The following is a 12,656-nucleotide window of genomic DNA, read 5'->3' as shown; positions in this document are numbered from 1 at the left end:
AGTTGCACAATTGCTACTTCATAACAACTTGAACAAACACAACACTTAGGTCTATTTTCTGACAATATTGCAAAATTGTTGTTTTTAATTCATAACATAAGAACATAGAAATTAAATTATTTAGATAGTTTCACTAACCTTATTATTAAGCACTGTTAAATGTAAATTAGTAAACAGTGTTTTATAGTCTTCAAGCATTTATTACTTTTTTTAAGAATTAAGAATAAAATATAATGACTGATGTAACTTGTAATAAGTCCTTATTGTTTTGTATGGAATAATAATAGAAAAACAATAAAAACGAACATTTTTGCATTTTAATTACTATGAACTGAATTTAAGCAAAATATGTTTTGCTATGATTAAAAGAAAAGGAAACCTGACAAATTAATATACCTATGATGTATACATCATACCAGTATATAAGATCCTGTTTGGACTACTTTGTGTAACCATAACACTGTGTAACAACATTAATTGTAGGATCATATTTGTATTTGTTGTGTTGATCCAACCTCATTAGAGGTGTAAATGTTTCTACTTAGCATCATGTAAAGATTACTTGTACTTCATACAGTTCTTCAGCTTGAGACTTGCATGCTGTTATGGGAAAGCAAGCTAAGATGTTTTTTGGGACACTTATCTTTAGCTTATACAGATTATTATTTTGCATACACAGTGACTTTAATCATTTTGTTTTATCTTATTGTATTAGCCAGTGTAGGACAATTATATTTGTCATGCTAGTGTTTATCTTACTTTTATTACCACATAATTAGATAAAATAGTCATCCACACTTGGTACTATTTCTCTGTTTTCCTAAAAAAATAATTCCCATTCTGTAATCATGATTAAGTCAGTTATTCATAAAAAATGTACATAAATTAAAATGCTTGTGATTTTAAGTAAATATTGCTCAATTTAATTATTTTTTATTAATTACATTTAATAAATTTAATTATTTATAATTATTTAATTATAAATTGGCATTTTATCTTAATTGAGAACTAAAAGTGAAATATACTTTACCACATGTTTTGTTGATTTTAAAGTAAAGTATTGACTTTCCACTGTAAATATATCTAGAATTTGTTTATATGGAGGGACATCAAATCTTAATTTATAAAGAAATTGTTTTTGTATTTTCTTCACTTACTATATATATATATATATATAATTATTATTTATATCTCAGATAATCTTATGATTATGTGAATATAGTTCTTTTATGGCTGTTTTAGTGTTGTATTTTTATATCCCTAGACTTACAGTGTATAACTCTGTTGCTTATCTGTGTAATAGTCATATACATTATGATATTTCAGTTTTACATGTACATATAATTAGTATTATACTCTCATGTTACACACTCTTCTGTGAAAATAATTGAAAGGCAATAACTTAAAAAGTCTTATATTTCTTATTATTATTTTGCCAGGTTAATTAGAATGTTTACTTAATATGTCTCTTCTGGATTATTTTTATCTATTCTATGTTTTGTTTATGATATATTGATGAGCCTAAATGGAATGTTTCATGTTTTAAAACAATATGTTGAATCGGAATGATCTAAATTTAATATTTAAATGAATATATTTGTTTATTTTTATTTAAATGTTCAAATAGACTGTTATTTCCTCTTCCAACCAACTAGGCTGAACTACGAAATCAGGACTACTTGAGACAATCTAATTCCCAGTTGGAAAGAGAAGGACATTATGATATTGATTACTATAGCAGTGATAGAGACCAGAGACCAATGTCAGAACAACGTCCAGCTAACTACAGCAATCACTTCTATGATGCTCCACCACCAGATGTATTAAGAAAGGCTCCCTACATGGACAGGTGAGGATCTAACTGGTATAGTGTGTATATATATAGAATAATATGTAAATAATTAGTCAGTTTTAACTATAGATGTTTTCATATTATATAATATTTTTATAAATGAACTTTGAAAAATTAGAGAGTTTTCCACCTTTTTAAGCTAAGTTTATATTTAAAAGATTGATAGCTATTGAAAATAAAGTGCAATAGATATCTATAAGTATTTATTCAATGATCTGCAAAGTTCATTTTACTTCCACTTGTTTAGTAAATCATTTTTTGTGTAGAATCATAATTATAGGTTTTCATTAAAAGGTAAATATAATTTTAGACTAATTTTCGAAAAAAAAAATCATTGTGATAATACAATATTTTAATTTGCAAAAACTGAAATTGAAGTTTTATAGATTTACCACAGTTGCTAATTCATAACAACATAAATAACCACAGCTCTTGTATATATTGTTTTACAACTGTCATTTTGTGATGTATATGTGTACAGTATAGGGAGTTATCTACTTGATAATCGAGTCCTAGAACTTCAAATGGTAGACCTTCAATTTCAGGACACTGATCTGAGTAGGAAGTTGCAAATTTCATAAATTTGAAATTTTTTTTCAAAGAGATGAGACCAATAGCCAATCTAGAAATACTTGTACTTTTTCTGTGAGATAATATATACACTTTGATTTAAGAAATTAGCTTTCCATCACAGATTTCATTGTACTGTGTATGAGAATCACATACAGGTACTTTTATTGAATATTTTGTAACTGAACAATTATTCTTTTCTAAAAAGTTTGGGTGTTTCATATAAAAAATGTATTACTATTTTCAGAAGTTCTGTGAAAGAATTTATGACCTGAGAATTGCCTTTTTTAATGAACTGTGTAAGAAATTATATTTTATGCACAGTAAAAATACTAAGCTTTGAGGGTGCTAAAACTCAGGTTTTTCATTGAAACAGATCTGGTGCTAACACTCCTTCTGATCAGGATTTTCATGATAGAGAAACAAGGTCTGACATCAGCACCAGTTCTGCTGAGCATGGAATGATACCTACAGATGCCCTCAGACAGTTTGAACGTCAACAGAGGCCTTGGTTTGAAGACATAAGAGCACGTGGAAACAAATGTGTTGTAGTACTGTATCCACGAACTGCTAATAATGACAAAGAATTGACAGTTGTGAAAGGAGAGTTATTGGAGGTAATAATTGTGTAATAAAAACTTCTCTATTGATTATATGTTCATAGACGTTTATGACAGTATCGTTGTGCAACTTCACAAACTTTTTTCTTAGATCTACGTGGGACTAAAGTTAGTCCAAAATATTATCTCTCTTGCATAATTAAAAATAATTAATAGTTATTGAAACTAGCATAAACATCACTCTATGAGGAACTGTTTATGATAGTAATTACAGATTGTAGTATTAAATTATGATGTTTTTACATATTAAAAGTAGTACTGTTTATTGAAAAATAATATATTTGTTAAGAACTCCAAGTTCTCAGCACTGCATTTAAAATATTACATTAAACCCTCATGTACAGTTCTAGTGAAATTTGTGTTCTTGTTATGAAGATAGTACTTTTATTTAAGTTTGTGTTCTGTTATAAATAAAAATATTTGTTGCACATACCACAGTTATTTTTCTAATTGTCTGAATTTTGAATACCCAAAGAGTGAAATATTTTATGGATTTTTGTTTGGTGCAGGAGTTTTGGTTATACACATAGAAACTGACATAAGTATAATGTTAATTATAGTAAGATAAGAAAATAAGTTATTTTATTGAAATTTTCAGATTTACATACAATTTTGGTTAGTTTTTTTAGCAAAATTTTAAATTAAAAGTGCCATTACCAGTATTATCTAAAGAAACAGAAAACTTATTTTATTAAAGGGCTGGTATATTTTAACACAAGAAAATAATCATAAACCCTGTATTAGGTTCTACTTTTAAGCATGTATATTTTTAATATCTAAAATCAATTCCATGGTGACTTTTCAAGTGAACCACAAAGGAAACTGTTTCATAAAAAAATCTTCATACAAACGAAGAGATCTAAGTTTTGAAATCTAGTTACTACTGAATTAAGGCTTAACACTACATAGTCAGTTGCCATTTTGAAACTACTCTTAGTAAAACCATTTTTTACTTTTTGCGTAACTCTTTTCGTGTCAGTATTTTTTAATGTCACAAAGTGTTGTTTATGCGTTTCTGATGTTTGTGGAAAGTACATAGAAAATATTTCTATGTGAAATTATACTTGGACTTTTAAGCTTAATGAGCTCAAAATTATATAATTATCTAATGAAAGTCATTTACTATATATCTTTGTTAGCAGTTTCATCATTTCATTCCCCAAATCTCTAGTCTTAATATTTTGTTATTCTGAATTTAAATAGTAAGTATTTAAAGAAATAATAAGTTTAAAATTCAAGTGTAAAGGCTTTAAATGAACATTTTTCTTATTTCACATGTCAGCAATATCAGAGTGTGTTTTTATATTCTGTCCCTTTAACTGTTACTTCTGTTATAGTTACTGGACACTACTATGGGGAAGAAAGAACTAAATTTCAGTTTGATTTTGTAAGATATAATGCATATATATTATTATTATTATTTACTAAAAATACAGTCAAAGACAATATTTTGCCCTTGATTTTATTTCCCTTAAAAGTATTCAGTAAATTATTCATTGGGTATTTTTAATATTATTATTATTATTATAAAGATTTGTTTATTTGCTACTAATATTTAGTACACGTAAGAATCACTTTAGCTTTATGCTAATCTGCTATAATGGTTTTTACAAAGGTTTTCTATCATAATATAAACCACTACACTTTTGTGTTTATAGATTTCTATAGTATTTATTAATCTATTCTTATGTTTAGTGATTGTTTCTTTATTTCACTATTTCTGCTAGGAGTTTTGGTAAATTATTTCTGTGTGATATATAGCTTCTAGATGATAGTAGGAAATGGTGGAGAGCAAGAAACATGCGTGGACAAGTTGGCTATATTCCAAGTACTATTATTGCACAGTATCAGGGACCATCTTCAGAAGATGAGATATTTAGTAATCCTCTGTATTCCCGTGCTGGGCCAAGTCGAAACAACTTCTACAACAGCCCTGTAAGTTTTAGTTTTTTAGGCTACTGAATGGTTTTACATGTTCAAGCATATCTTTCTATAAGTGTATTTTATGGTGCACCTTGTTTTAAATTTAGTGTGAAGACTGAAAAGAATGTCTTTTATAACTTCTTGTATAGTGGATCATAATGATCCTTCTTTCCTTTTCTTTGTTTAGCAAAATTCATTGTTTCTATTGATAACCAAAACTAATCAAATATTAAACAGTGTTTCCATGTAAAGAAATGAGAAATACTTCTACAATTTCGTGAAAAAACTTATGACATAATTTTGATAATTTAGTTTACTTAACCCTAGTATATTTTAAATTTGTATTTAATTTTAAAACTTAATGTATAGTAAGATGTTAATGTCATTGTTTTTAACAAGTAAAGGGAACAGATGGTGGATTTTCATCTCAGAATTTATGAATGTGTTAACAATCCATGTAGAAAAATTTTGCTTTCTGAAATTGTAGAATTCAGTAAATAATTGGTATAAAATACAGTATTTATCTCACTTTTTAAAATAATGTCTACATTTTAAATGTATCTTATATATTTTATATGTACCTCTAATAAAAATCTAAAATGTTGGTTAAAATTATTATGAAAGAAAAACAAAAGATGTGGCCAATATTTCTTATTTTATTATAGTGCAGTAAGTGTTACTTGTTAGGCCAATTGTTGGATTGTAGTAGGTTTTCATAGATATTACTCTCTTATTTTGTGTAGTTCTTATTTAAGACCTCATGCAAAGCATATCACTTTCTACTACTGTGCATCATGTATCAGATATTATGAATATTAAAGTACTCCCTTACTATTCTATATTATATTTTCATACCTGATTAATAATGCAGTGTAGTGTATGACAGTATGCTTCATATGTCAGAACTGTTGAACAAAACAATAGTGTATTCTGCTCTATATTTCACATTCCAGATCTAATTCAAAATATATTACTGCGTACTTCAACATAAGTCATGTTTCAGATTTGATGAATTGCATGTTATTATTACTGCCATGTACCTTGGTCATCTAGAGACCCAATAAACAATATCAGTACTTTAGTTTGCAAAATGTGGCCAGTAGCACATTACTTTGTACTATATAGTTTTTACTTTATGTGTTGTTCTTTTATTAAGCATGATAACTAAACTTAATTAGAAACATGTTTTAGAAATTAAGTAGCTTTAAGAAAATAGTTTAAGATGACAAGATAGTTACATCATTTGCTTTATTGTGTTAGTGATACTATATATGTAAAAACGTTTGGTTTGGGTTGAGAAAATTTTTTATGTAGAGGAGCAAACAATGTTTTTTAAACCCAAACCAGTCGTTTTTACAGATATATATTTTTCTCTACAAGTGGGTTTTCTTGTCATTGCTGACATTACTGATACTGTTTGTAATTTTTCAGAATGAATCTTCACCAGTCCAAGAGAGAAGAATTGACAGTAGCTCTGGGCCATCAAGCTCATCATATCGAGGTCCTTCACACCACCCAATTCCCACTCCAGCAACAGCTGACTGGATCCAGAGAGAACGAATGGGAAAGAAAGGTGAATTTCGCTACTTCTGATTCATCTGACAATCCCTTGTGGCTTTCTTGCCTTCCCATGTTTGTCTACCCTCTGTTTGACTATCTAAATGTGTGTATTCTGAGTAAATATGCTGAATTACCTTTGACCAGCTTAGCTACTTAGTTGAAAGTTGATGATAATGGAAGATGACATTTGAAACATCACTTGTGCTTGATGCTGTATCAGGAACGTTTATAATATTCTTATGTGGATTTCTAGGTGGGAAGTAAAATTACCAATATGTGATGGAGATTTGACAAATCACAGTTTACTGAAATATGGATTGGAACTGTGAAGATTTGTTCATTTTTTGTTATTTCTCATACTATTAACACAAAAATAATAATAATGACTAAATGGTGTATAATTATGTGGCTAATAATGTTCACGAAAATCATCAGTTTTAACTGTGAATAGAATTAAGCATTAGCAGTATTTCTGTAATAACTAATTATGTTTTATTCAATACAGATTACTTAGTATAGTTGTGCTGAAATAAGTTGTGATCTAATTGAAGGTAAGAAATATAAATTGATTTTCCACATAAAATAGTAATTCAGAATCTTTACACTATATTTTGAAGATGTGATAAAATATAAAAGGTGAGAAAAAATTCATGATATTGATAAAAAAATGTTTTCTATAAATCTATTAAAATATGAAACTCTGTGAATAAATGATTGGTGATTGTAGAATATTGACTAAGAAATGTGATTTTATAATATAACTTCTATTAAAGGATGAAAACATGAAAATTATTAACATCTGAATATTTTATTCCACAACAGGTGTTTTGAAGAAGAATATTACTTTATACTCTAGAGCATGAGTTCATATCTAATCTCATGTTTCATATGTTGTGAATATCATTGTTAATGTATATAGTATAATATAAACTACTAGTTAGAATGGTTAAAGTGCATTTTGTAATAATGAATTTTAACGTGTTTCATCAAGAATTCCTTCATCAAATTGTTTTGTTTATATAGAAGATGGGTTTAATGCATTTTATTTCCAATGAATATTATGATTATATAATTTCAACATAAGAAAATATTTTAGAAATTGTGGATCAAGGTATAACATACTTCCAGTAATACAACTATAAAACCCACCATAAAAGGCAGTTATCTTGGAAAGTATCATTTTTTATTGCAAACAAGTGTTTAAACCTAATTTAGAATCTAGTGAAAAATATCATTATAAGAGGTCCTACTTTTGTTAGGTTTCAAGGAATAAAATCTTTGATAGAAATTTAACAGATATTAAAAGAGTCATTTGTTTGATAATGGTTCCACACAAAAAGAACTAAATTAATTAATAATAAGTTAAGGGAATAACTTCCTTGGTGAAATGTACAGGGATCTGGAGAACAGTTTTGCCCATTAAGAGTTTAATTTTTTTATTCAAAGAATTGCTTCAATGTCCACTGAAGAATATTTTCACTCTTCAAATACATCAGAACAGCAGCAGAAACAAAATGTGAAAGTTGGTGGAACATCAAATGTGTCGCACAACAAAAATTATGAAAATAAAGACGACCAGTTATCCTCAGCTTTTTTGTGCTGCATACCCTCAATCAAACCTTTGAGCCAGCTGCAAACCCCTAATGTGTATATTTAAAAAAATTTAAAGTACTTTATATTAATACAGAAGTAAATCTAAAGAAGTAATTTAAGAGTAAGTCGGCAACGTGTGAACATTAAGTGTCAATTAGTGGGATACATTGGTGACTCACCAGCCCTTCTTTTTAGTGGTGTGGGCTTAATTTTCTTTTTAACGTTTTATAAAGATTTTCAGTTACCTCCAGAAGGATCTCTGCATATTCTCAAGGGTATGAGTACCACAGGCTTGGAACCACAAAAATAGACAATCATTCCAAATCAAGGAAATAGTCTAGAATAGTTAAAGGTGGAGACTTAGACAAGAAAAAAAATGTGAAAATGGAGCTCACTTTCATAGTGTTGTAGGAAACATACTGAAGTAATGCATTTTTAAGAACTTTTCTACTGCATTTAATTCTATTAGTGAAAGTAAGATTTTATATACATACAAAATGCGACAGTCAAATGAAATATTCAATCAGTGGTAAAATTATCTGAGATTGCAAACATAGTTATGGTATGGACCACATTAATGAGCTTCCCTCTCGTAAAAAGGGCTAAAATTGGTATACAGACCATAACAGAATGTTTGGTGGTTGAAGATTGCTTTGTGTGTTTACCTTCATACTTCACATGATAAGTTTATATCATTTTCATTTGCATTGTTGGTTACACTTTTGAGTCCCCCGCTGGTACAGTGGAAAGTCTACAGATTTACAATGCTTGGGTTTATTTCCCCTCAGTGGACTCAACAGATAGCTTGATGTGGCTTTGCTATAAGAAAACAAACAAAATACACTTTTGAAGGTCTCACCATAATTCTGTTTCTTTTCTCTTTGAGGGGTAATGTTTTCACACCTTGGTACTTCTCTAATAACCTTTACTTCTGTGATATACTAAAGACTGAACATTGATAAAAGTGTCTAATATTGTCTGTGGAAACTGTTCACCCTTTAGATCTACAATACTGACAAAATACAGAAAGTATTCCCTAAACTGTAGTGTCTTAAGTACATATCTAACACAGAGGATTAACTGTTAAGTTTTATAAACCATTACATTACACTTTTGTCTGCTCTTTTCTATCTTAATTACTCTACAAGATGTAGCTATATTTTGTAAGTGCTTTTGTTAATCATGGTAGCATTTTATGTATCTGTTTTTAAACTGCTTTTGAACACTTACTCATCAGCAATAACTTTGTATTATAATTGAGCCCTAAAATAATATTGCCTTTGATTTGGGTATTTATTAGTTTTGTTCTCTGTCATCACAATGACTTTCCTTGTAATGTGTTATTGGTCCCAAAGCAGTATTTTTTGTGATAGGTAAAAGGTACTGAGGGTTTTGATCTACTTTCTTTTTTAATTGGTCTTTAGGTTGAATTGCAACAACATCAGTGCTCATATCAGGTTTGTTTGTTTTTTAAACTCTTCTGATTTTATGACCAATGGCTTATGATAACATCTTCTTTTGTAGATTTCAAACTTTCGCTGTGCATTCTTGTTTTTTTTTTTTAGAAATTGATAAGCAAATTCTCCAAGACTTTATTTTCATATCTTATTTTGGCCAAAAGAGAACATAGGTTAAGTTGTAGTTTCCTTGATATTTGTGACTGTGAGACAGCCAGATAAAAGTATTCAGCCAATAATTTTATAGGTTATTCCTTCTTGTCTTATGAGCCAAATAGTATTGATTTAGGGAAGCAGTATTTGGTCAGTAGGGTTCACATTATTTCCAATGCATTGTATTAAACATCATTTGCTAAATGCTTACTTGCTTTTACAAAACTTCCGATATCAGACTTTTCTATCAATTCACTGTTAGCCAAAATTGAATTATTGGAGAACTCATGTAATGCAGGTTCATACTGCAGTTAATCTTCATTAAAGATAAGTAATTTTGTAGTATTTGAAATACTGAAGTTTCACCTTGAAATTGTTTTACTTAAAACATTATTCTCTGAACTCTTTTCATATTCTTCATCAAGAGAACCAGTAACATTAACTGTATTAGCTAAACATTGTCTCACTATTAAGTATTTTAGGTTCTTAACTGGTATACTATAAATTTTAAAGAATGAATAGAAACTTGGGCTCTTTTTTCTTAGGCATTTTTACACAAAAAGTACAGTTGAGTTATTAGTAATTACTTATGAAACATACGAGTCCACAATTTATATACTCTTTGTTTTTGTTCCTATGGCATGCAGAAAATTCTTGTTTTCTCATGACAGTTCATTACTTGCATTTCTGTTCAGCAAAAATTCTCACAGCATCGTAGAAAAACATAATTGATGAGCTGTGTGAGTGTAACATGGCACATTCCATTCTCAGTGGACCAGTGCTTAGCATGGCTACACTTAAACTTAAGCTCTCCCAACACTAATCCTGCAATCACACTGGCTAATCAAGAATGAACAAACAACAAGCAGTAGATTGTAATGTAACAAGCCTACCTCAGACTAGAATAGTAGATTAATCACATCAAAGGAAGGCTGTAGCCCTCTTGTCCCCTGCTGTATGCTATTGACACACACTATTCAGTGTAAGATAGTAAATTTCAGGTGAGTCGTATCTCAGTAGTTATAAAACTTAAATAGTGAATAGCTGAAGGAAAAGAGTTCTCAGAGAAGCATTTTCACATTGGACAGTATTCAGTAACTGTGTTTGACAACAGAAATTTCTGAAACTTGGTAATTGTAATGTCACAAATTAGAAGCTTTCCATGTTAGATAATAAACTCTAGACATACCAAATATGAGAAGCTATCAAATATGGTTATTAGATCTAGATTGTGTCATGCAATTGAATATGTTCAAGTAATATTACAAAAATATACTTGTGTCACCCAATAACAGCTTTTGAAGACAAATGATGATGGTAGATCATAAATGTCATATACCAGCACTTGAAAAGTGAATCACATTTCTTGCCCATCCAGGGTGGGAAGGCGAGTGAACATTTTTCAAGGCTTTCTACCCCAAAGGGTCACCCAGATACCAACCAATCCTTTCTGGAGCCCAGAAACCTTGATAACCTTGCAGTCAACATAAGTTATTTGAGTTGAGGCATATATTAATCTTGATAGCAGTAGCTTTAAAATACTTTTATTGATTCACAGTACAGTAAAACAAAAAAACAGTAAAGATAGTTAGTAAATCACATTTATGTCACCCAACAAAACTTTGAGTAGAGAGAGAATTAAAGATGTCACACAGCAGAAACTACAGGGACATTATTATTATACCTCCAGTTGAAATCACTGAAAACGACTTGTTCTAGGAGAACCAAATTGCACCAGAAGCACAAAAAACATATGTTTTATGTAGGAGAATGTGGGCTTGGAACATAGAACATATTCAGCATACTTTCTCAATTAGCATATCAGACAAATTTCTCTAAATTAAGTGACTGCAAGCATCATATGTTCTAGACATTGTTCATATTTTTAAGATGGAATAAAAGCAAAACTATGTAGATTGAATGGCAACTGCCTGTTGTGGAGACATGTGTAGAGGACAACGTTTTGAAAGTCTTTCACCTTTCATCGAAACATCATCCTCTACACTTGTGTCTCCACAACAGGCAGTTGCCATTCAATCTACATAGTTTCATCATAAATACTCTGCCTAAACAATCTATGAAAGAAAAAGCAAAACTAGTTTGTAAAGAAAGTAATACAGGTATGTATACATTATAATATTGTTTTGAAACACATCTCTGAACTGAATAAACCTTATGGTTCTTGCTGTTCCTCATCATTTTAAATGAGGTTTCCTTTATTATCACCTTATACTTATATCCAAGTCATGTAACATAGCAGAAACTATTAATTAAGTTCTGTGGCACACTTATTGAATTGTCAAATTAATAAATGAGGCATACAAGAGAATTTTTTCAATGAATTGTATGTTGTATGTATTATACATAAAATAAGCTATCCAAATTAGACTTGAATTGTATTTGAGGTGTGTCACACATAAAATAGAATATAAAGATCTATGTATTTTATGTATCAGAATCTAATGAAGTTCAGATACTAATTCTCCTTTAAATTGCAGAAATGGTTATTAAAGTGACTTTTATTTTTAATGACATCAACTTGTTCTATTTGTAACAGTTAATTGTTTATGTAAATACCAAATTGTAACTGAAACAAAACAAGTACAGGTGTAAAAATTATATTTGCTTAGCAAGTTATTGAGATTTTGTTGTATTTTTTAAATAAAAACTTTATTCTGTCTTTATTATATGGTTTTACTATTTGTATGATACTTCCCCAGTGGATTGGTGGTAAGTTTATGGACTTACAATGCTAAAATTTCGGATTTGATTCCATGCAGTGACAAAATGGAGATAGCCTATAGTGTAACTTTGCATTAAGAAAACAGCAGTTATGTAGCAGTTTATACCACACCATTATGTTGTTGTGGAGCTAGCATTCTAAGTGTTGTTATTACTTTTTATTTTGCAAATTCTGTCTGGAAATCC

The 12,656-nt window shown here is 29.3% G+C and overlaps 1 protein-coding gene across 18 annotated transcripts in view; it reads left to right on the top strand.

The window, feature by feature from the left end:
- Positions 1-12,656, top strand: part of LOC143223133 (epidermal growth factor receptor kinase substrate 8-like) — a 172,547-nt gene that overhangs the window by 135,506 nt on the left and 24,385 nt on the right. For 17 of the 18 annotated variants that reach the window (XM_076450653.1, XM_076450661.1, XM_076450645.1 and 14 more), the window contains 4 exons: positions 1,656-1,849; positions 2,799-3,039; positions 4,804-4,977; positions 6,397-6,538. In XM_076450653.1, the coding sequence (XP_076306768.1) occupies positions 1,656-1,849; positions 2,799-3,039; positions 4,804-4,977; positions 6,397-6,538 (751 nt within the window). Of the gene's footprint in view, positions 1-1,655; positions 1,850-2,798; positions 3,040-4,803; positions 4,978-6,396; positions 6,539-7,347; positions 7,819-12,656 lie in introns of those variants that run through there. The other variant, XM_076450663.1, reaches the window with a different exon arrangement.

Source organism: Tachypleus tridentatus, chromosome 8 (genome assembly GCF_004210375.1).
Source record: "Tachypleus tridentatus isolate NWPU-2018 chromosome 8, ASM421037v1, whole genome shotgun sequence".
Taxonomy (NCBI): domain Eukaryota; kingdom Metazoa; phylum Arthropoda; class Merostomata; order Xiphosura; family Limulidae; genus Tachypleus; species Tachypleus tridentatus.
This window is presented reverse-complemented; position numbering and strand designations above follow the sequence as displayed.